The sequence below is a fragment of the Trichomycterus rosablanca genome, chromosome 11, assembly GCF_030014385.1.
Source record: "Trichomycterus rosablanca isolate fTriRos1 chromosome 11, fTriRos1.hap1, whole genome shotgun sequence".
Taxonomy (NCBI): Eukaryota; Metazoa; Chordata; class Actinopteri; order Siluriformes; family Trichomycteridae; genus Trichomycterus; species Trichomycterus rosablanca.
In genome coordinates this window covers 25,310,147-25,336,474 of record NC_085998.1, presented here as the reverse complement: position 1 = coordinate 25,336,474, position 26,328 = coordinate 25,310,147, and the positions used below count along the sequence as shown (strand labels likewise).

Below are 26,328 nucleotides of genomic sequence, written 5' to 3'. Positions count from 1 at the left end.
TTGGCCCAATACTTGTGTTAGATGGGCGCGTCACTGCCAAGGACTACCGAACCATTCTGGAGGACCATGTGCATCCAATGGCGGTGCCGTGTATCAGGATGACAATGCACCAATACACACAGCAAGACTGGTGAAAGATTGGTTTGATGAACATGAAAGTGAAGTTGAACATCTCCCATGGCCTGCACAGTCACCAGATCTAAATATTATTGAGCCACTTTGGGGTGTTTTGGAGAAGCGAGTCAGGAAACATTTTCCTCCACCAGCATCACGTAGTGACCTGGCCACTATCCTGCAAGAAGAATGGCTTAAAATCCCTCTGACCACTGTGCAGGACTTGTATATGTCATTTCCAAGACGAATTGACGCTGTATTGGCCGCAAAAGGAGGCCCTACACCATACTAATAAATTATTGTGGTCTAAAACCAGGTGTTTCAGTTATTTTGTCCAACCCCTGTATATAGTATATAGGATTCAGAAAGCATTAAGACCTTTTGCTGATGTACTCCATGCCAATCACAATTGTGGCAAGACATAGATCACGGCAAAAATATAAGACTATAAATATATATATACACACACATTTGAAATAGTATGTTTGTAGGTGAGGGGGATCCTTTTAGCCCAGAATGATTGTATGATAGTATGTTTAAATTGGGTATGTATGTGTCTGTAAATACATGATGAATGTTAGTGAACGGGAGAAAGAGGGGATAAAAAGGAGAAATAATGGACTGCAGGCTATGGCTGTGGTCTTAATAAGAGCAAAAATAGAAATTAGATGTTATTTCCGAAATTTTGTCTACCAGTCAAGCAGAAATAGAGTAGATTGATGCACCTTTTAAAAAATTAATGAAATCCTATGTCAGTGTGGATGTGAATTAGAGCTTGCTGACCTGCACTGAAGGACTAAATACAGTTTGGTGGCTGTAGGGATTCGGATTGGATAAATATGAATAGAAGTGAATGGGATGACAAATTTAATTCTGAATGCAAAAGTGAAATGTAAAAATGTATAAACATTTGCCAAGGTTACGGGCAAAGTTCATTTTTTGAATCACAGTGTATGTACGTCAAATGAATACTTTTGCTCACATGATTGTATGTACAGTGTATCACAAAAGTGAGTACACCCCTCACATTTCTGCAGATATTTAAGTATATCTTTTCATGGGACAACACTGACAAAATGACACTTTGACACAATGAAAAGTAGTCTGTGTGCAGCTTATATAACAGTGTAAATTTATTCTTTCCTCAAAATAACTCAATATACAGCCATTAATGTCTAAACCACCGGCAACAAAAGTAAGTACACCCCTTAGAGACTACACCCCTAAATGTCAAAATTGAGCACTGCTTGTCATTTTCCCTCCAAAATGTCATGTGATTTGTTAGTGTTACTAGGTCTCAGGTGTGCATAGGGAGCAGGTGTGTTCAATTTAGTAGTACAGCTCTCACACTCTCTCATACTGGTCACTGAAAGTTCCAACATGGCACCTCATGGCAAAGAACTCTCTGAGGATCTTAAAAGACGAGTTGTTGCGCTACATGAAGATGGCTAAGGCTACAAGAAGATTGCCAACACCCTGAAACTGAGCTGCAGCACAGTGGCCAAGATCATCCAGCGTTTTAAAAGAGCAGGGTCCACTCAGAACAGACCTCGCGTTGGTCGTCCAAAGAAGCTGAGTGCACGTGCTCAGCGTCACATCCAACTGCTGTCTTTGAAAGATAGGCGCAGGAGTGCTGTCAGCATTGCTGCAGAGATTGAAAAGGTGGGGGCTCAGCCTGTCAGTGCTCAGACCATACGCCGCACACTACATCAAATTGGTCTGCATGGCTGTCACCCCAGAAGGAAGCCTCTTCTGAAGTCTCTACACAAGAAAGCCCGCAAACAGTTTGCTGAAGACATGTCAACAAAGGACATGGATTACTGGAACCATGTCCTATGGTCTGATGAGACCAAGATTAATTTGTTTGGTTCAGATGGTCTCAAGCATGTGTGGCGGCAATCAGGTGAGGAGTACAAAGATAAGTGTGTCATGCCTACAGTCAAGCATGGTGGTGGGAATGCCATGGTCTTGGGCTGCATGAGTGCAGCAGGTGTTGGGGAGTTACATTTCATTGAGGGACACATGAACTCCAATATGTACTGTGAAATACTGAAGCAGAGCATGATCCCCTCCCTCCGGAAACTGGGTCGCAGGGCAGTGTTCCAGCATGATAATGACCTTAAACACACCTCTAAGACGACCACTGCTTTATTGAAGAGGCTGAGGGTAAAGGTGATGGAATGGCCAAGCATGTCTCCAGTCCTAAACCCAATAGAACATCTTTGGGGCATCCTCAAGCGGAAGGTGGAGGAGCGCAAAGTCTCGAATATCCACCAGCTCTGTGATGTCGTCATGGAGGAGTGGAAAAGCATTCCAGTGGCAACCTGTGAAGCTCTGGTAAACTCCATGCCCAGGAGAGTTAAGGCAGTTCTGGGAAATAATGGTGGCCACACAAAATATTGACACTTCAGGAACTTTCACTAAGGGGTGTACTCACTTTTGTTGCCGGTGGTTTAGACATTAATGGCTGTATATTGAGTTATTTTGAGGGAAGAATAAATTTACACTGTTATATAAGCTGCACACAGACTACTTTTCAATGTGTCAAAGTGTCATTTTGTCAGTGTTGTCCCATGAAAAGATATACTTAAATATCTGCAGAAATGTGAGGGGTGTACTCACTTTTGTGATACACTGTATGTATGTATGTGTGTGTTGCCTATCCACATATGCCTCCAAATTTCCCTGTTTTGTCTAGGCATTCCATTGCCAACAATATACTAATGTGTTTATGTAATTGGGAATATTGCAATGTATTTGGAGGTCTATGATCAAATTTGATGCTCTGCACATACTGTATCACAAAATGTGTGTCTTTTAAGTCTTACATCACTATAGTCCATACTTCCTGAAGTGTTTTGCATGCATCAAATTAGTAATCAGCATTTAAAAAAAAACTGAAAACAAAATGAATAAAGTATGAAAAATGCAAATAGAATGTGTTTCTTACATTTACTTCAACTTTTATTTCATTGCATACAGTATGAACCCAGGATATGCATTTCTTACTTTGTAATGTTCCCATTCCTTCTCACAACACTTGAAAGATGCTTTGGCAACAAGGATACCAAGTGTCAGTCTTAAGGTGTGCATCAGTTGTGGTTGTTGTCGCATTTTCATTTCAAATTCTCCACACATTTTTTTTTTTGAAAATAGGTCAGGATGGACCCTCTTCTTTCACAGCCATGCCTTTGTCATGTGTGCAGCATGTGGTTTTGCATTGTCTTGTTGAAAAATGCATGGACGTCCCTGGAAAAAACGACGTCTTGAAGGCAGCATATGTTGCTCTAAGATCTCAATGTACTTTTCTGCATTAATGCTGCCATCACAGAAGTGTAAATTACCTTTGCCAAGGGCACTGACACAGCCCCATACCTTGACAGACCCAGGCTTATTTTTTGCACAGCAAAGTTTCAAGTGGCATTTGTGCATGTAACTCTGTATTGTAGTGCTTGACAAAGATTTGCCAATGTAATCCCTTGCCCATGTGGTTATATCAGCTACTGTTGAGTGGTGGTTCTTGATGCAGTGCTGTTTAAGGAATCAAAGATCACGGGTGTTCAGCTTAACCTTGCGCCCTTGGCCTTTACACACTGAAATTCCTCCCGATGCACTGTAGAGGAAAAAATATGCAAATCCCTTCCAATCTTTTTTTGAGATACATTGTTTTTTAAAATTTCAATAATTTTCTCATGCATTTGTTGACAAACTGGAGATCCTCTGGCCATCTTTGCTCATCAAAGACTCAGCCTTTCCTGGATGCTGCTTTTGTACTAAACCTATTTGGAATCACATTATTATTTAGTTTTTTCACCTCATTACCAGCCCTAAATTGCCCCTGTCCCAACTTTTTTTGGAATGTGTTGCAGGCCTGAAATGCAGGAATGGAGGTATATTAACAAATGAAATAAAGTTGAGCAGACAAAACAAGAAATATCTTGGGTTCAAACTGTCTGCAATCAAATAAAAGTCAAAGTAAATGTAAGAAACACTGCATTTTTATTTTATTTGCATTTTCCATACTGTCATCAATATGACCTAAGTCGTATTTGGTCTAGTCACGGGTTGCCGGCATTAAGCGCAGTTTTAATGTCAGAGGCCGATTTTAAAGAGCTTTCAAAGAAAAGCTAAAAGCATTCCAAGACCCAAATCATCAAAATTATGGGAATACTTAAAACTGGCACAAAACAAAAAAGCTGGTTTGTACACTGCCTTGATGGTACTTTCTTAGCGAGTTCAGTTAGGGCGCATTCACACGTGCCGTCACTTTGCTGCGTTGGGCTCGCGATTTTTGCGGTTGCAGCAGCAATCAAAGCACAAAAAGCTCAAAAAGCTTCTCATGTCAATTAACACTTACCACTTTGTTTACATTGCTTAGAATTTGAAGTACATTTTGAGTGAATGTGTAGGTTATAATCTGGGCTCATTCTGTCTTTACTGTACGTTGGACTTAATGAGACATGACTACCTCTATTTTGTTTCTGCTATAAGTTTAAGCACTTTGCTTTGTGTATGAAATGCCATAAACACATGTTGCACTTTGTTTAATATGGAGCACTTTAGAATTTGATAATATGGACATAAACCCTGTTTGCATTTAGTTTTGTGCCATATTATTATGCCATACAGTTTGTTGTTAAAAGAAGCTTAAATGAGATTGTAAATACAATTTTTTGAAGGAAAAAATCGATAAAATAGTCTATAGATTAATCGATAGAAAAATAGTCGTTAGTGGTAGCCCTACCACCGAGCCCCCATGCCACCTTGTAAGAAACATTGGGAGGTTTGGTTTTATTGCATTTCTTTTGTATTTTTCATGCTGTCCCATTTCTGTGTGCTTTTTTTCAATTAAATACACAAAAACAAAAAGTCACTGGTTACTGTTTTAGTTGTTTTACCAACTGTTTCTACTTTTATTACAATTGAGTCTGCATATTAATTGAAAAAGTGTTTAAACCATGGTTACACTGAGGTTGTATTCATGGCGAATACATTACTGACATACATTACTCTATTTCATTTTTTTTGGACTGTCTTAACTTTAGATTTTAAATATGTTGTTTCAGCCCTGTGTTTGTAAAGAACCTGAGCATTTACTTTAAAATGTTTCTTTCATGGATTTGGTTATTTGAAATATTTGTCGGGGTGTGTTTGTATCTGGGGCATTTGATTAAAAGATGTTGGATGGACAGGGGTGTGTGGCATGTCTCACATTAAGAAAGGGGTTCACCTTTCATTAAATGCAGGCGTGTGCATTTTGTGTTGTCTGGTTATAATTGCTGCTGTTACTCAGTGGATCTCTCTTATGTGTTCGGATTAGTGGTTAAAAGACTTCTATGTAAAGCAGAAAAATCTGCAAATTGCATGAAACTGCATGCTTTGGGTAAAAAATACAGGATCACACCAAATACACAAGGTTTTTATGGAGAACATGGTGAACAAGCTTGGTAAATTTGTGAATGTTAAAAACAATGTAAAATAATCCCTACAGATTCACATTTCAGTCAGCAAATCAGCAACAATTCAACATGCACAACTGTTTGCTAGCACTAGCCTAAATTATCCTTGCCCTTCTACAATCATAGCATTTATTTAACAAAAACTTTCAAACAAGTGCACAGGGTAGCAAGTCTCAATATTTCTTCTACTGTGTGGGCTGACCATGACACATACAGCAAAGATCATAATTCACACATTAACAAAACACCTACCACACAAAACTGAACACCAGACACTACAAACTCACCTTGTATTTTTCTCCTTCTCCTTTGGAGTGAAGGAAATGTTTGCTCATTTCTTGTGTCAGGACAGAAACAGGATTGTCCACCTGAACCAAATGGGGGGGGGGGTTCAGGATTATTATCAAAAATTCAATAATAATATAATAATATCATAATAAAATACAATATTATAATTGAACATTTTGTATATAATGTATTTATAAATTTACCTGTATATTGAAGTGATCAAGGATTGATATCAGTTCCTCCTTTTTAAACGGCACAAGTTGTCCTATGCAAAGAAAAACATTTTGTTGGTTATGCAGTGGGGGTCAAGAATTAAAGCACTTTTGTATTTGTTCATTATCATATCAAAAAATACACACAATGTATTTTAACCCACAGCAGTATTTTTCTACACAAAGCGATGTAATGCAACCACCCTGGGTATCTTGACAAATGATTCCTATGCATAGTGAAATAAATAACTTGGCAGAAGATAATGGCAAAACATTCATGTGAGATAAAACAGGATTGACATTAAATCAACATGTGTGTGCACACATGACTTTACAAACTTTATTAGTGACCTAAGATTATGGAATATTCAATATTCTTAAACACTGCTGGTGCTGCATTAGCTCAACTGGATGATCAAGCTAAGTAAGCTGTTTTATATTTTAGTTTTTAAATGTAAAAAAAAAAAAGAAGCATTGCTAGCCTCAGTCTAACCAATTCTTTTTGCGAGGAAAGGAAGATGGTAATTTAATGTATATACATGCAAACTCCACACAGAAGGACCCAGCCCCACCTGGGAATCAAACTCAGGACCTTGCTGTGAGGTCACAGTGCTACCCACCGAGCCACCTTGCTGTGAGGTCACAGTGCTACCCACCAGCTAATAAATGGACTCATCTGACCACAGCTACACAAGATGTAACATAAAGCCTCCACAAGGGGGAGTTTATTTAATTATTAAAAGTTTTCTCTGCGACCCACCTAAGGGTTGCGACCCAGGGTTTAAAAAACCCTGTTCTAGAATGTAGTGCAGTCTCATGTTGACTGCATCATCCACTGACCTGTTTGCACAATAGGCAAACTGCAGAGGTTCTAGCAGGGGGCCTGTAATATTCTTCAGATGCGTCAAAACCAGTCTTTTAAAGAACTTAATGACCACAGATTTCAGAGCAACAGGTCTGTAGTCATTTAGTGCTGTGATGAAGGGTTTCTTGGGGATTAGAATTATGGTAGAGCGTTTGAAGTAGGATGGGACTTCACACAGCTCCAGTGACTTGTTGAAGATCTTTGTAGAAGATAGGAGTCAGTTGGTCAGCAAAAGCTTTGAGACATAAGGATAAGACCCCATCTGGGCCTGGTGCCATCTTGGTTATTTGTCTCTGGAGGAGCCACCTCACATCCATTTCACATATCTTCATAGCATCATGGTATATGGGTGCTTCATTGCCCAGGGCATGGGTGACTTACATATTTGTAAAAGTACTATTAACATAAAGTTATTGGGATTGCCAATGTTTGAAATTTTTTGCCTGGAAAGGACATGGTTATTTCAGCAAATCAGCAAATGTGATACAACAGTGTGGCTTCCTAAATATGTTGTGCTAGACTCTTGCGCTGTGACTTGTAAGGTTATGGGCCAAGCTGAAAATTGGACTCACCATAGAAAATTACCTTATTCCCGTTCTCTACAGCCCAATATTTATGGTCTTTTGCAAACCTCCGCCTGGATTTTGCATCTTATAAATGAAGGGCTGGTTCTCCCCAATGTCTGCTACTTTAGCTTGATGAACTGACATCTTTGAAAATTTAAGGAAGAAAGCAACCTGACGCTCACTGAATCCCTCTGCCAGTTAGACCAGAACAAAACCCGTATCTTCACTTAAAACCTTTCAATTGTTCAGCATGGTCTATAATTATATTTTCTTATACCAGTTATTTTTGAGGTACACCTAGCACTGTTTTTGCCACAAAGCTGGTCCTATTTCAAGAGGATAGTGATAACCAGAGCAGTGTTTTTTATCGTTAACTTTAATAAATATGATTTGGTTCAGGGTTTTTTTTTTACTACAAAAATATAAGAACTTTTTATTAAAACTTAAAATTCGTAATGGGGTAAATTTTTACTATGGACAATTTTACAGTGTTTACCTGTTTTACTTTTTAGCTTGTAGGTTCTCAGTCCTTCACTGGAAATGCGAAGATCAATGATTATAGACTGCCCAAACACATCTGGTTTGTATGCATCCTGGCCTCTGTTCCTTAGAGTAATTGAGATTTCTGCAGAGCTAATCATAAGCCAAGCAACCACAAACACAAAGTAAGTGTGGGAGAAAATATATTAAAAAAAAAAAGTAACACTTAAAAATGAATCAAATAGAACTAACAGTAAATTAGGAATATAAGGGAGAATAATACCTCTCGCCTTCTTTGATAAAACATTTGAGTGAAGAGCCCCTGTTGGTGTTCTGTGCTTTGCCTCCCAGACCCACGATCAAAGCTGTCAATATAGCACTCTTTCCACCTTACAAAAAAAAATTTCAAACATGTGTACAATCATGGTTAGTCTTAAAATAATTTTACTACTGTTAAGATATTCAATTTGATTTTATTGCAATAAACAAGACATGTATGGAACAGATTCCAGGACAAAGTTATAATGAGGTCAATTATTCCCAGCATCACAATCAAATGGCATAGGGCATGTTAGCAGAAAGCCAGGGCATAGAAAAACCCCAGGTGGAACAAAGTTAACATAACAGAAAAAAAAGTGCTACGTTTTGGGCCAGGAACAGCACACATCTCAGGGTAGCAGGAGGGTCCATTCATAATAAGTGACCAAAACAACCTAAATTAACCATACACACTTTTATATTTAGGTTGTATTATCATTATTTGAGTCGGTGGATTTTTTTTACTTTTTGCACACTATATTGTCAACAAAGGGTCTGAAACGTATTCAGACCCTTTGTTGTGGCACTCCAAATTGTGGGCAGGTGTATCCTGTTCACTTTTATCATCATTGAGATGTGTCTTAAACTCGATTAGAGTCCACCTGTTGCATTTTGAATTGATTGGACATACTTTAAAAAGGCAGTTTAAATGAATCCACAATTTGCATTGCATCGTCAAGTAACTGTCTGTTGATCTTCACAATAGAATTGTGGCAAAGAATTCAAGTTTACCAAATACTTTATTAGACTACTAAAAACTCCACGTTGACCAAAGAAACATATACACATTTATAAACACAATTAAATGAAAGCATGATGCAGATTATAAGGGAGGTGATATGCAATGTAAAGTAAATGCTCTAATTAAAATGGGATTAAGCAATAGAGGGTATATGACAATTTGTAGTTGGCACAGACTGAGCCGAGTTGGAAGGAAAAAAACTCCCAGACGTAAGCCAGTGGGTGGGAAAACAGGTATAAAAACAGGTGTAAAAAAGTTGGGACATCAACTATGTTCACACTTACAAAAATGGAAGTTACACAAAAACAGATGAATCAGCATGTAACATACATGAATCACATCATCTCTGTCTAAAGTTTACGGTGATACAGCTCTTTTCAAAATTAGTTACTTTAACACAGAATCATTCAGGTTTTTGTCCACCCGTTTTTGCCGATGGCACACTGCCCTTTAGGTAGACCGCGCTGCCCAGCCACCCTGAGCGGACCTGAATGCACCCTGGGAAACAATATTGCATTTTGTATACATCAGTGGAGTGCACTAGGTAAGCAGGATTGCTAAAATAATTAAGATGTAGGCTCCTTACAGGAAAACAAAAAACATAACCTGGATATAAACGCATATAGCTTAGATATGTTTGTTTGTTTATTGGGATTTTAACGTCATGTTTTACACTTTAGCTACCATTCCTGTCATTAATGTAACCACTCAATACACAGGTAATAAAAAGGTTTATTAGTTCACAAGTTTAATGTCAAATACAGTAATTGACAATTCTGTATCTCCAATTCACCTCAGTTGCATGTCTTTGGACTGTGGGAGGAAACTGGAACTACCGGAAGAAACCCACGCAGACACGGGAAGAACATGCAAACTCCACACAGAAAGGACCTGGACCCCACCTGGGGATCGAACCCAGGACCTTCTTGCTGTTAGGCAACAGCGCTACCCACTAAGCCCGCTTAGATATAAATAAGCAGTAGAATAATACTCAATTATATGGAAAATGCATAAGAGTTCAAATGAGTCTAAACATCAATAAGCAGAAAATACAGGGTCCTAAATGAGAGACTAAGAGGCCAGGCGGTGGTGTCAGTTGGAGTTTACTTCATCCAAGAACCGCAAATAATGTCCTATGACAGTGAGGTTTCAGAGATTGCATACATTCTTTATCGTCTGACAATGGAACCAAAATTGATGAAAGTCAATCAGAAACATGACAAATTCAATACACAACTCATCGGTGAGTCTGAGATGTTTAATTTTATTCATTCATTCAATCTTTGTGTGGTTCATAGCTTCTCATTAGACAGACCTGACAGAGGAAACCAGAGGTGAAAGTTCTTTCATTTACTTGGTGAAGAGAAGTAATGACAAACTTATCCATTTTCAGAGCTGTGAAAATGGGCCAGGTGGTCTCTGGCCTAAAACGTTCAGTGAACCATGATAGTCTCACTGTTGTATTTTTATCCTTGGTACACTAAGGGCGCAGGTCTCTAAAGCAGTGGAAAGTGGCGATTTGGTATTTGTGATGATTTTAAGCTGATCTACATAGTTAAAAGGTGCAAGGTGCAGGGCGCTGCTTGAGGCCTGATTAATATTTTTTCTGCATAGTTCCTACACCATCTGGCCAAATGAACATCCATGCAAGACAGGACTTGGCCAGGAATGTAAAAAAAAACAACACAATGGCCACTAATAGATTTTCAAGTACAACCTGTTATAACAGACAACCATCACTGCAAAATTCCATAAATCAGGCCTTTATGACAGAGTACCGAGAAAGTTGCCACTGTTAAATAAAAGGCATATGAAAGCATATACAAGAATCTGGCAACACAAGGAAAAGGATGATTTGATGAGATAAAACTCGAACACTGTGGGCAGAACACCATGTCTGGCAAACACAGGCAATATGCTTCTGTGAATTGTCAATAAATCCTTTAAAACTTTAAAAACACCTTCACATCATTATTATGGGCAATTAATTGTGGAGTAATAACACAAAATGTGCAAAAAAAGTCAAGAGGTTTGAATACTCTTTATCCACTTTGTATTCATAGAGCTGTTTATGTGTATTATTAGGACAGTAACCTATAGACTTCCTATGTAGCCCGTAATTAGAAGGTCCATCCACAGCTCTTAACAGTTAAACACTGGGAGCACACTGAGCTCTGAAGTGAAAACCAAAATAAAACATATTGACATAATCAACTTCAGTCTTGCAACCTTCTGTACACCATGGCACTGCAAGATATGATTTAATTTTAAATTATTGAAATTTAGTTAATGGCATAAACGAATAAGTGTCCTGAAAAAATGGCAGTAAACAGGCACTAAAATGGATCCCAAAACTAATAAATAATAATTAAGCAGGAAAATAAAGTGTGACGTATTGTATGTGGATGGGGCTGCAAGAAAACAAGTTAGTAATTGATGAATCTGTCTGTATTTAAGATTAGTTAATATTAATTAGCTATATATGAGAAAGTTGTTGATCCCGGCCTGAAAAGGGCCACAAACCATTTCTAAGATTTTAGGACTTCTACAAACCCCAGTATGAGTTATTGTGTTTAAATAAAAATAAATTCATCCTGAATGAATCCAGACAAACTTTAGGCATATGCAGGCTTTGCCTGCCTGTTATTTAATTATTACTTATAATTATTAATTAATATTTATTAACAATATTTTTAAATGAGGCACCAGTCATACAAACAAAATATCTCAAAATCAGATAAATTTGATTGCTGAACATCAAGAACATATGAAATAGTAATAATTTGCCTGATATCTGAAGGAAATCTGATTACTCAAATTTAATGAATTTTTTGTTAGTTTTAGAATTCCTTTGTCACAACTGAGAAATACACACAAGTAAAACAAATACAATGTTTAATGATATTAGTAAAATAAATAAAATATACTGAATAAAAAATTGTGAAAATGAAAGCTATGAACAATTGTACGGCTAGACGATAAGTTATGACCAATTGTATGGCTAGCTGAATTAACTTAAATGGTAAAAGTACAACAATGTAGTACATTTAGGAACATACAGTTGCAATAAAAAATATTCAACCCCCATTGGAAATTAGGTTTATTGGAAACGTTTACAAACTTTTAGCTGTATGCAATAAACCAAATAAACAAAAACAATTTAAATAGCACAATACAAACTAATATAAAACTTGGTTTCTCCAAATTCAACACAATGCTACTTTTAATAACTACTACAGTCTCAGAATTATTAAAACTTCATAGAATCCTTCATAAAAGCACACATTTGCAAATCAAGTGTTGTTTCAAGCACACCTGATGCAACTGTTCCAGGGCCTTACTAGTTACACCAGGTGTGCTTGGGATAAAACACATCAAATACTTGACTGGCTAGGGGTTTGTTGACTGTGTCAGTTGACTGTATGTTAGAAATATGACAAGAAAGTTGTCCAACAAGTTAAATGCCAAGTTTGTTTAAAAATGTTTTACCAGTTTTTGGATAAGAAATAAGGGCTACTATGTGATTAGTCACATTAAAGCTAAACAAATGATTATTGATTAACCTGCTTATTAAGTCTTTACCCTAATTATTCCAGTAGCTCTGTTGGATTTGATTTCAAATGTCCTCAACATGTTTTCTAACTAGTAACTTAAACCCAAGAACAAAAAGAACATACCAAAATATCAGTTTCAGTTAAGCTTTGAATTATGCTACGCCCCTTAACTTATCCATTAAAGAACTCCTGCAAAAATGTTAAGCTTGGTAAGATGCTATAAAATGAGATACATTAAAAGACAGGGGTATTCTAAATAATATAAGCTTTCTACATGAATACATTGATTACCAGGAGGATAAGTTAGCGCCACATGAGTCAGAACGTATGTGTTTGAGACTGTTACAGTTTACATGCAGGAAACTAGAATTAAGCACTGCAGAGATTTGTTTGAGAAAAGAAAAGCAATTATGCAAAAGGATGTTCCACCAAGTACTAAGGCTGGAGGCCAAGTACTAAGGCTGGAGGTTATATAGTGGACATTTGTGAAGAGAACTTTATTTAAACTCAATATCATCAACTTATGTTTTAAAACTTGATGCAATGTGGAGGGTTAAGGTGAGGTGACACCACATCAGTGTATGTTTTCAAAGTTTAAATAACATATTACTCACCTTTTTTAATTTAGATTAATTATTCTTAGTTATTCTGTATGCTTTTTACTCGTATTATATTGTCATTTTAACACTTTACACATGCACAATTTACTTGAGTGTATTTCTTCATTGTGAAAGTGGTTCCACAAAGTGGATACCAGTCAAATTATTACTATTTCTACTTGATCTACTAACATTTGATTAATTTTACAAAAATCTGGTGCCCCATTTTATAAAAATAATATCAATAATAGCAGTAATATTGCATGATAATTAATAGTAATAATTTACCTGACATTTACTAAAAGTGCATTTATATTACAACCCAATTAGAAGATACAACAAAAAAATAAAATACAACCCAAACTTGGGACAGTATAAAAAATGAACAAAAAAAAAGTTACATATAACATTTTCTTTTACTTATTTAACTGCAGACAGTATGAACCAAAGATAATTTGTTTTGTCTGGTCAACTTCGAGGATACTGCTTTAGTACCAAATCAAGATTAATATCACCTATTACCATTACCTGTTTAAAAATCACATCATTATTTAGTGTGTTTTTTTTCCTAGCCCTAAATTCGCTGGTCCTAACTTTTTTGGAATGTGCTGCAGGCCTGAAATGCAGGAATGGACGTGTATTAACAAATTAAATTAAATTTGACCAAACAAAACAAGAATTATCATACTGTCTGCAATGAAATACACATCTGAAACATTGTGTTTTCGAGCATTTTTCATAGTCACAACTTTTTTTTTTCAAAAACGTGACAATGCAGAGAACCTAAAAAAAGAACTTACTTCCATTGTTCCCAACAACAAAGTTGACATTTGGTCCGAATGTAAAGGGACCAAGCAGAGAATGGCACATGAAGTTCTTCAGAAAGATACTCTCTATAATACCAACCTCCCCTGAGGCCTGTGGGTGGAATAAAGGAATTTTAGATTTACTTAAACTATCATTTAAATTTAATGCAAATCCAAGCAATGTTTTTTGTGACCTTGTTTAGCAAAAAAAATTTAATCAGTAAAACTACATAATACAAACCCAAATCAGAAAAAGATGGGACAGTATGGAAAATGCAAATAAAAAAAAGCAGTGTTTCTTACATTTACTTTATCAGTATGAACCCAATATATTTAATGTTTCATCTGGTCAACTCAATTTTGTTTGTTAATATACATCCATTCCTACATTTCAGGCCTGCAACACATTCCAAAAAACATTGGGATGGTAAAGCATGTACCACTTGGTAATGTCCCACTGGTATCCTTGTTTGATGAAGTGATGAAGTGTTTCAGATGTTATTTTGTCGCATTCTTATGCAAACACGTCTGAGGGTGTGCAACAGTATAGGGTTGTCAAGGCATTTTTCATTTTAAAATTATCCACACGTTCTCTGTTGAGGGCAGGTCAGAACTGCAGGCATGACAGTCCAGTACCTCTTGTTTTGCAGCCATGCCTTTGTATTGTGTGCAGCATGTGGTTTTTACATTGTCTTAATAAATGAGGTTGTCTTGAAGGCATTATCAGTTGCTCTAAAATGTAATGCTGCCATCACAGAAGTTTAAATTACTTTTACCAAGGGTACTAGCACAACCCCATACCCTGAAAGACCCAGGCTTTTAAACTTGTTGCTGAAATCAGCCTGGAATGCTGATTTGTCTGACCCAGAGAAGTCCAGAGAACTTAACACACTCAAAGACTAGTGGATACTGCTTTTGCACCAAATCATGATTACCTTTTAACAATACCTGTTCAAAATAAAATTATTTGTATTTTTGACTCCGTTACTAGCCCTAAACTGCACTCTTCCAACTTTTTGTGTTGCCAGCCTGAAATGCAGGAATGGAGGTATAATAACAAATAAAATAAAGTTGATCAGACAAAACATGAAATATAATGGCTTCATACTATCTGCAATAAAATAATTCTAAAGAAAGGAAAATATTTTAATTAGCATTTTCCATACTGTCACAACTTTCAGATTAAGGGTTATATTTTTTACTTGCTGGTTGTGTATTTTACCAACAAGTGCTTTGCAGATAAAAAAAAAAACTTGTTTATAAAAAAGTACAACCACACTGCACAAGTGTACATTTTTACATTGTGTGATGTATGATGAGAACTACTGTCTTGAATAGTACAGATCTCTTCTTCCAGTGACTCTGCCTGTAATGATTTTACTCTTTTATGAGGCACTTCCACTGCATCAGCTTTCTTCCTTTTAGACATCTGCACAAAACAAATACAGCATGTGTCAAAAACCCTACAAGACATTTTAGACATGTGAACCACTTATTTATTTATTATTTTATGACCTGCCATGATGACAACTGCTTTTTCCATGTACAAAATCGAACGTTTAACAATTAATTATTCAATCCCTGTGTACAGGTTTAAAAACAATGTACTGTAACCACTTTAAACCCAGGCAAAGTGTCTAAAAATGTATCAGACTTAGGCAACAAATTAGCTATCTGTTATTCCAAATTATTAGTGTGTACACATAGCTCTTGCCATGTGATGATGTCAAAGTACATGCATCTACCATCAGAAAGAGACTGCACAAGTTTGATTTTTATGAAAGGTCTGCAAAGAGGAAACCCTTGCTGTTAAAAAAAACATCAGGGCAAGACTAAAGTTTGCCAAGAACACCTAGACAAAGACCAGGACTTCTGGAACAATGTGCTGTGGACAGATTAATTTAAAGTTTAATTATTTGGGCACAGTAACAACACAGTGCAACCCAAACACAGCATTTGAGCACAAGAACCTCATACCAACTGTGAAGCATAGATGTGGAAATGTCATGGTTAGGGGCTGCTTTGCAGCAGCAGGGCCTGGCAAGCTCTCCTTTATAGAATTCACGATGAATTCTTCACTGTATCAGAGGGTGCTTGAGGAAAATGTAAGACCATCTCTCCAAAAACTGAAGCTGAAGCGGACCATGCAGCATGACAACAACCCCAAACATTCTAGTAAATCCACCAAGGAATGGCTCAAAAGAAAGAAATGGAGAGTTCTGGAATGGCCAACTCAAAGCCCGGACCTTAATCCTATTGAGACACTGTGGGGTGATTTGAAACTGGCTGTAAATGCAAGAAACCCCTCAAACCTCACACAGCAGAAGAAGTTCTGCATGGAGCAGTGGAAAAAACTTTCTCTCAGTCGATGTCAGAGACTAACAGATGGTTATAGGAAACGTCTAATTGAGGTTATTTCAGCCAAAGGGGGAAATACCAGCTATTAGGGCATAGGGTGTCCTAACTTTTTCCTCACAATGAATTTTCAATTCTGTTCATTACATTTTACAACTTGAGTTTAAAAGTATTTTTTTCAGTTTCATTTGTTTAGTTATATACACTCAAACTCAAACTCAAAAGAAGCTTTATTGGCATGACAAATAAGGACATTCGTATTGCCAAAGCAAGTTACAGGGAAATATAAACAATAAAAATAAGAAAGAACAAAAATATACAGAACAGTTACACAGTTATATACACTCCATCTCTCAATACTGTTCAAATAAAGCTCAAATGTCCATATGTTTAAATATGTTCATAAAGACAAAGGTTCTCATGGGGTGTCCTAACTTTTTCACATGACTGTAGTCATATTCACCCATGTTGGATTTATTAAACTCTAAACTTCTACTAGATATGGACTGCACTACATAGGTTTCAGTGAGTCCCATAGCCAAAGCAGACCATGTTGTCATGTTGCCATTTGGGATCTGACATAATTGCTAGGTAAATCTGTATTCCTGCATGTACAGTAACAATCATCCTTAAATTACCCAAGGACCAAATTCTTAAGGAAAACATTCAGCCCTCTGCTGGCCACCCAACAATAGGCAAATGTTTCACCATCCAGACATGGAGGTGCACTCATGTCAAAACAAGTTTTTAACAAAGACAGCATTGTGACTTACAGTTTAGCAAAGGAAGCATTCACACGCATGGTAGAGGGGGGGAATACTGGTGATAATTTTGTAAATTCTCTTCTGGAACAGATCAAGGTTCTAAAACAGCAGACTGCAAAGATAATGAGAGAATACAAACTCTAGTCAAAGCGTCAGGCATTCCAGCATGATAAGCACGGTCTTTTGGTAATTTTAAGTAATGCTGAAAACAGTGATGTGAGACAGATAACTATCAAACTTCCTACCTGTATGGTATTGATACTTAAGAGGATAGTGCTAAAAGCATTAAAAAAAACAGCAATTGGGTCAGGGCACCTATTAATGGGAACTACCGAACTTAAACAATTCAAAATAGCTATCCAATTAAAGTTACTACTTGTAAATGTTATTGGAAATACGATCAAGAAGGGCAAAGAAACGCTTTTTAGTGTTTAACCAGCTAGGACAGGAGTAGCTGTCCTATATAAATTTACATTTAGCAGATGCCTTTATCCAAAGTGACTTGTGACACTGTGACATTATAAAGATTGAGCAACTGAAAGTTAAGGGCCTTGCTTAAAGGCCCAACAGCAGCAATCTGGCAGTGGTGGGGCTTGAACCAGCAACCTTCTAATTACTAGTCCAGTATCTTAACCGCTAGGCTACAACTATCTAACAAATATTTAAATTAATAACCCTAGAGGCTCTAGAAAGTTAGGAAAGTAACTAGCTAGCACACCAGAGCTGGGATTTCGAATACATCGTATCCAATCTCAGCTCTGCCATTAGGCTGTGTGGCTATATGATCAACATTTGGCTGTTGTTCCATGGAGGGAGCCAGATAGTGACCTCATAACTGATGCAATTATGACCTCTGCTGGCTGATTGATGGCGTCTGCACAGAGTAGAGAAATAATGCGATCAGGGTGTGGCTCTCCGTGCACTAGGCTGGTCTGCATATGAACTCGCCTCGTGCAGGTGAAAAGATGCAGTTGGCTACTGCTCACATGTCGGAGGGGGCATGTGTCAGTTCGCTCTCCACAATCGGGGCGGAGGTCAGAAAAAAGGGAGAAAATACATAAATAAAAAATAAAAAAAGATTTCACAACCTTCATCTGGTAAGCAAAAGGGAAGGACTTCCACTAAAGGACTACTACCAGGACTTTCCTGTCTAAAGAAAACTACAAAGCAGCCCAATTATCCGGTAAAAACCCAGTTTGAGTCAGGCTAGGATATAAAAAACCAAAAGAAAAAAAAAGTGGCCTGGAGAAAGTTATAATAAACAGAGCCGAAACAAGTGGTTTGTGTGTGTCTAATAAAATCATTTAAGAAAATCTCTTTACAGCAATGTGAAAGTGTTGGTCAGCTGCAGTCACGGCTGCTGTAGTAGTACTAATAGTTATTTAGTACGTACACAAAGTTTATGTAGCATTAAGTTAAAGGGAGAGTGATATGTTTGTAAAAGACTTTGTGATTAGTAGTACTAATAGTTATTTAGTACGTACACAAAGTTTATGTAGCATTAAGTTAAAGGGAGAGTGATATGTTTGTAAAAGACTTTGTGATTCGTTTTGTTAAATACGTTGGCATCCATTTGTTTCCAGTTCTGCATAAAATCGAAAGCAACAAAAGTGCTTAAAGTGCAGACCGAGTCATTTGGCATGTTCGGTCGTCTTGCAATTATCTAAACTGAATAAAAGTCATATCGCAGACCCTCTACACCACAATAGATATATCTCAATAAAATTTAATTTGCAGATAGGTTAACGGTGTATTTTTAAAATGCACATGGCCAACTATGCTTTAGTAAAACTTAATCAGAACGAGTATTACTTAAAATAAAGATTTTACGCTGGCTTTTTCCTCTAAAACGTTTCCTTTTTTTTTAGAGAAATCACATAAATGTTTTTTAATCAACACTTAGTCAAGACCAATATTTCCGTACCTTTATGCTTCGTTTGGCGCCTCTCTGTTGAGCTTCACGTTTAGACCAATACGGGATTTTTGCTGATATAATAGTGTCTGCTTGGTCGTTTATTGAATATATTGGCGCTTGGTAAAGCAGCATTATGATGGCGCCACCAACTGGTCTGGAGTACACGGCATCGCTTAAGGGCTAAAAAAAAATCTTGATTTATGTTTTAGTCAAGACCAATTTTCCGTACCTCTATTATTTATTTAGCGCTTCTACGTTGAGCTTTATGTCTGGAAGAACACGGGATTTTTGCTGATTGGATGGTGTCTGCTTGGTCGCTTATTAGATATATAGGCGGTTGGCAAAGCAGCGTTATGATGCGCCATCAACTGGTCTGGAGTACAAAGCATCGCTTAAACCAGTGGTGTCCAAACCTTTTTTCTAGGAGGGCCAGATTTGATAATGTAAAAGTGCCCGAGGGCCAACAGTCCCTGATGACATTATTTTAAACCAGTGGCGGAGCCAGACAATTTTCATAGGGGTGGCCAGACTGAGACCATTGCTCACACAGGGGTGGCACAGAAACTGATACCTTTTTTTATGTGGTCACTCACTCATTTACCTATACAGACAGTGAGTGTCATGTAGAATTACATCACGAAGACCCACATAATCAGCTTTTTTTTCTCTTAATTTTCCCTGACAAGTGAAAAACCAAAATATAGCAACCTTAACATTATGAGGAAGAATTTCAAAGATATTCCTTTGCAATACTTTATCATTTGGCTGCCAACTTGTGTGTAATGATGACACTTAATTGAACCCCAGAACATGCTAGCGTGAATGCATGGAAAATAAAGCAATAAGCCACGAGAGACCGTGCGTTACTGCGATTTTATCACGGGGAAGGTTGTTTAAACGCCTAAAACGTCTTTCCCAGTGATAAAATCATAGCAGTAACGCACGGCCTCAAATGGCTTATTGCTTTTATAAAACGGCGGTCAACATAAAATATAATAAAATACAACAATGTTCATTTATAAATGTTTTTATTTACAAAAACACTTACAAAAAGCATTCTTCCGCGACCCCAGGTAGTTCGTTAAGTGTTTCTAGGCAACATGAGGGCGAACATAACATTAACTTTTTCTTTTCAGTGGCGTATTAATATGGTATGATGTGAGGTGGTCCTAGGTGTGCGTTTATCGGGGATTTTACAACGGCTTCGAACGTGGCTCAGCCAATCAGATTTTAGAACCGGAACTATCCGTTTTATAACAAATTTTAATTTTCTTTCAAGAATATGATACAGACTGACCAACACTATTAAGCCAAATCAGCATTGAAAATTGACTTTAATAGCCTTCTACAATGCTGGAGCTTCTTAAAACGGAATATTTTCTTTTAAAGAGAAGTGTTATTTAACTGCTATTAAATTGTTTTCCAACAAAATCCGCCCAATTTGGCGGAAAACCGCCAAATCTGACAACACTGGAACGCGCAGAGCCCGTTGGCGCCTTCACTCGTAGTGCGCCACAACTACGTACTAAGTACAGTAGAAGTAGTACTAAGTAGTAGTAGTACTAAGTAGTACTACTTCTTCTGTAATTGTGTTGGTGGTTGACATTCAAGTTGAGTGTATTACTGCACTGTTTTGGTGGAGAACTACTTGTTTGAGGTGCGCTGTTGAATTGCGTCCCTGTGGGAACACCTGCGTGCAGAAATGCTACCGCAAAAAAGTAACACCGGCAAAGCGGTGGTGGTGGGGGGCTGAGGGGGGGGGGGATTAATTTATGGTGGCCTTGGCCACCACTGGCCACCCCCTGGCTCCGCCGCTGTTTTAAATGATAAAATATGCATATAATACGCTGTTATTTAATCATTTTATTTTCACACAGCAAACAACCAAATGTAAGCATTCAGGTGCCAAACATGGTTTGGGTTTAAACTATAACAATGCATGGAGTATTTCCTGGCATACATAACCATAAGACAAAAGAGAAAAAAAGACGTTCATATTGAACAATTCTTGACACTGTGCATAAGTTATCTGGCAAACTCAGAAATCATGCTTTTCAAAATATTTTGATCAAATATTGTGCATCAATAAAGCATCAAAACACACATACGATTATTTCATAAATCTATTAAGAAAACATTTTAATACTGTAATGTGCAGAAGCAAGACTGGGAAATATTGTTCTAAATTACCATTTAAACACCTATAAATACCTGAAACAGTCATGTTACCAGACAATATATTTACTTTGTAATCAAGTTATTGACTGTAGCTATGAAAAAGTTCAATTGTGTTAATTAATACAGTCCATGTAAACGCTTAGTCCATATAAATATCAAATACAGATGTGTTTTTAAAAAGCTACAAACATCACAAATATAAGTCATGTTTACAACCATGTGATTGAATAGCCTGAATAAACTGTAGTTATAAAACATGACGCAGCAAACGAGTTTCACTTCTTTCTCAAACAGTAGCGGAGGGGAAGGAGGCGGAGATATGCGGTTAGATGGACAAGTCTAGCAGACAATGGAGATACTCGTTACAGAGAACGCGTGATTTTATTCATCTTTTCATTGGTCATTTTGATATTCGCTGCTATGGACAGACCAGAGCGGTAGATAGAGAGAGTTGCGACACTCCTTGATCTCGCCGCTACGCGGTCACGTGGTTCATGTAACCCTCAATAGTTCCAAACAAACCCGGCGCTGTCATGTTCTCATATGGGACAGGCAGCAGTAAATGAAATATTAAACGGCAAATAATAAACATTTGTACAATTTCTGGGTATTTTCAACTGCGTTTACATTTACTGTATCTGCTTTAATGTCAATTTGGTATATAAAGTGGAAGATTGATGTTTATAATGACTTGTTAATAGGTCGTTCTTGTTAACACAGTACATTATATTAGCATACATTACATAATGCGATATCATCAAGTAGTAGAGACAATATACAGTAGAGATTAAAGTTTTTTATGTTTTGTTTTTTACATAAACTAATCTCCCTTAACTTTTCTGAGGATTCATAATAATAATCATTTTGGCTAAACACTAAGCCATGTGGCTAGATTAATAAGGTTTACCTGCACTGAATGAAAAGATTGATAAACACACTACCGTACCAAAAACATTATAGTGCAGGTACATGAAAAAGCATTCATTCATCTCTTATTTCATGAGTGATTAATAATTGATTCCTACATGTAATACATTAATGAATTCATTATTAATATGCACTAGTTCATTTTGTCTAATGTAAGTGGTGGACAAGGTACACAAACCATGTAGTTGAGTTAAAGTAGAGATATCCAAGGTAACATATTACTCCAGTAAAAGTAGTAGTAAAAGTAAAAATACTCTTTACCTCCACTAAAGTACTAAACTAAATTTACCTTCAAATGTACTTAAGTATGAAAGTAAAAGTATAATGATTTATTGTGGTTCTAATGTTTTATGATCATTTCTGTAACAAGACTCTTGATTAATCAACTCATTTTAGGTAAAAAGACTCTAGTGTCATTAATTAAGCTTAACTGACTAAGCTAAATTCAGTTATACCTATTAATTAAGATAAACATGTAACATTTAGTGCTGAGCAAATGCTAAACAATAACAGTATTAAGTATATTAATGACATTAAATTCATAATTTTTTAAAAACAAAGCAACATACAGCTAAAAATGCTTGATAAGTAGTGGAAATGAATGGGGCTCTATGGGTTGTTTGGAACTACAGAGCTCCACAACCCGGAAGCTGCGCAGAAAAAATGTCCCGCCTCCTTTCCAACGGTTCCCTATGGGAGTGTCGCCACTCTGTTCTCTTTACCGCTCTGGGACAGACTTATACCCACAATCAACACATGATCAGATTTATACCCACAATCAACACATGTAAAAAAGTGAAAACCGCTAAAAGTGTTTTTTATCAGACAGCGACGATAATTTTTTTTTCTGTTTGACTGTGCTGGCGGGCCACAAGTAATGCAATTTAAGACAGAAGACACGGGCCACTTTGGACATGCCTGTATTAAGCCTTAATCTTTAAGGGTTAAAAATCTAGATTTATGTTTTAGTAAATGATCTAAAAAAAAAATGTATCTGACAATTTAGACAAACCAGTCCATCTTTTGCATGTTTGGGGACTGGCAGAACACACAGACGTGGAGAGAGATATGGGGAGAGCACAAGTCTTTAAATGAAAACAACTGCTAAATGTAATCTACACTGTAATGTGCAAAGCACATTTGGCTACCCTTTCTGCCCCATGGGCCAATCGTACTGGATTGGGCTTAATGGGTGGTAACATTTCTGTAAAATAAACTCTAGTTCTCTGGAGAATGCCATTGGAGCCTTTAGTGAACTATTAATACTTTTATGGGTACCCTGCTGTATGTATTTTCACATGAAATACATAAATTTTTTTCTTCATCCCTTGTTCCTTCATTCTTATATGGGCTTTGCATTCCCACCTCACCTCATGAACCTTGAACCTCTTTCTCATTTTGTGTCTTTTTGCCAGGGCCGGAGTGGGACCCAAACCCGGCCCACTTTTTCCACGGAGGAGGAATTTGAATAAATAAAACAGCAGCTAGCTCTTACAATGCCTTTTTATTGGGTATAAGTTCAGGTATATGTTGGTAAGTTAACAGAAAACACTTGACTTAAACATGTTTAATTTAAATCAGATAAAGATTTAAAAGGTAAAAAATGTTATAAAGATGAAAACGTATTTACATTTGTACAGGAGCAAATAAGTTGAAATAAAAATAATTTGAAATTAAAATTGCATGTCTTCCCCACAGAGAGGTGCTCTATTGTTAGGTTTACACTAAACTCTTAAGTAGCTTCACTACTCGCATATTTAGTAGGCTACCTACAGCATCAAAAGCCTCCTAAACAGTGCACTGGTTTCTGCAACTTTATTAATAACGGTGTGATTGTCTATAGACATGAGAATTTCCTTCTCTGTGTACAAGAGTTCCTGTTTACCTATTTCATTTGGGCTGATTTTAATGCATTTTCAGCATTCTGAATATCTGGGTACTGGGTATCATTTAGAATCTATCCATCACATCTGTTCTGTGTGCAACTTGTTACATAAAATAGTTTTTTTAGTTCATTTTTATCCTCTCTACCTGTCTCTGTAGTCCTGGTCTCTCCATGCTCGGTTCACCAGCAGGATCAGACTGGCTTATCTGCTGCTCTGAGGCTAAAAAAAAATTCATTAAGGGTTAGCTTATTTTGCTGAATAACATAACATGCTTGAAGTTTTTTTTTTTTTTTTTAGCCTATATTATGATGGTGTAAAATTGATAGTGATTTAGGCTATTTGTCTCCATTTGTTAAAATAAATTAGGCTATCATGCTGACATCTTTCTGAATGTCTGAACAATTTAACATATATTATGTATATTCTCTACGTTATATTTTACATTACAAATAACTATGTTAGTTTAAATAACTCTGTTAGACTACCTGTCCCTTCAGTAGTCATGGATCATCAGTACAGCAGCATCGGAACAAAAACATTCCATTAATGAGTTAGGCTATTTATTATAAAACAGATAGTTCCGGTCCTAAAATCTGATTGGCTGAGCCGCGTTCGAAGCCGTTGTAAAATCCCCGATAAACGCACACCTAGGACCACCTCACATCATTCCATATTAATACGCCACTGAATAGAGAAAGTTAATGTTATTTTCGCCCTCACGTTGCCTAGCAACACTGTTAATCGGATTACCTTGCGTCGCGGAAGAATGCTTTATTGTAAGTTTATACACAATAAATACATTTATGATTAAACATTGTTGTATTTATTATATTTTATGTTGACCGCCGTTTTATAAAAGCAATAAGCCACTCGAGACCGTACGTTACTGTTACGATTTTAGCACGGGGAAAGAAGTTTTTTTCAAAAACGTCATCCCCGTGCTAAAATCACAGTAACGTACGGCCTCTCGTGGCTTATTGCTTTAATATATTACACTTCAAATTATGTTTATTATTTTCAGCTTGAAACTGGATATTTGTGATTAATGCTGTGTATTGGGTTCTAAAAAACCACCTACTGATGATTTGCGAAAATCACCACTGACTGTTGGTTTGTGCTATTCTGTTGTAAGTTTACTTTTACCGGCGCTCAAGAAAAGACGACTCGTGGGCCAAACCAACTGAAACATTTGGGAGGGGGGGATTCCCTCAGATGGTAGAACCCATCTGATCTACTGCAATGTACTGTAGGTAGGGGCTGCGCTGTCAGATGAATGAATGTAAGAAGAAGATTAGATAAGTGACAGATAAATGTCAAAATTATTTTTTCCATCCAACCGGCCCAAACTCGAGACTGACATGAGCCGGCCCATCGGGAATCCTCCCGAATCTCCCGATTAGCCACTCCGGGCCTGCTTTTTGCACAATATACTGCACAATTGCATCTTATAATGACTGCTGCTACTTGCACAAAAATACTTTTATTTATTCTTTTCATCTTGTACAATAACTAGTTTAAGCTTTTTTTTAGTAATTTAGTTTAATTTAGTTTTAGTGCTTAATTCTAGTTTGTCTTAGTTTCTATTTTTCTTATTTTATTGATGTTTTAGTTAATTTTTATATTTTTGTATATAAAAGATTTTATATTCAAAAAGTATTTTAATCAAGTTTTTTTTCATTTATATATACAGTATATTAGGGCTGTCACGCGATTAAACATTTTAATCGAGATTAATCGCGATTAAAGAACAAAATTAATCGCGATTAATCTCAATTAATCGCACACTGATAACTAAGCAAAATTTGAACAGTTATGCACATTTTTTTTGCAAAAATATGTTTACCAATACAAACATTCATAAAATATGATAAAATTTATTTTAGAAAGCACATTATTTGACAAAAGTGAGAATCTTTTCCTGTTCATAACCCTGACACTGAAAACAGGTGCACCAACCATACACCCCGTCCCTCCCAAAGTTATGCCCCTGTGCATCTCGTATAACGTCATGTAGACCCACATCGTTAACTGTGTTAAAGCGTTTATACCAGTGGTGTCCAAACTTTTTTCGAGGAGGGCCAGATTTGATCATGTGAAAGTGCCTGAGGGCCAACAGTCCATGGCATACATAACCATAACACAAACGAGAAAAAAGAAATTCATATTAAACAATCCTTGACATTTTGCTTAAGTTTTTTTGAATAACTCATGCTTTTCAAAATATTATGATCTAATATTAGACATCAATAAAGCATCAAAACACAGATTATTTCATAGATCTATTAAGAAAACCTTTTAAT

The 26,328-nt window shown here is 36.7% G+C and overlaps 1 protein-coding gene across 3 annotated transcripts in view; it reads right to left on the bottom strand.

Moving 5' to 3' along the window:
- si:dkey-119f1.1 (Structural maintenance of chromosomes protein 6-like) overlaps positions 1 to 19,126 on the bottom strand; it is a 164,488-nt gene extending 145,362 nt beyond the window's left edge. For 2 of the 3 annotated variants that reach the window (XM_063004092.1, XM_063004094.1), the window contains exons 1-8: positions 19,047 to 19,126; positions 17,132 to 17,234; positions 15,304 to 15,432; positions 13,998 to 14,115; positions 8,268 to 8,373; positions 8,001 to 8,137; positions 6,065 to 6,126; positions 5,861 to 5,941 (exon numbers count right to left, since the gene is read on the bottom strand). In XM_063004092.1, the coding sequence (XP_062860162.1) occupies positions 5,861 to 5,941; positions 6,065 to 6,126; positions 8,001 to 8,137; positions 8,268 to 8,373; positions 13,998 to 14,115; positions 15,304 to 15,432 (633 nt within the window). In that variant the 5' untranslated portion in view covers positions 17,132 to 17,234; positions 19,047 to 19,126. The remainder of the gene's footprint in view (positions 1 to 5,860; positions 5,942 to 6,064; positions 6,127 to 8,000; positions 8,138 to 8,267; positions 8,374 to 13,997; positions 14,116 to 15,303; positions 15,433 to 17,131; positions 17,235 to 19,046) is intronic. The other variant, XM_063004093.1, reaches the window with a different exon arrangement.
- Between the last annotated feature and the right edge of the window lie 7,202 nt (positions 19,127 to 26,328).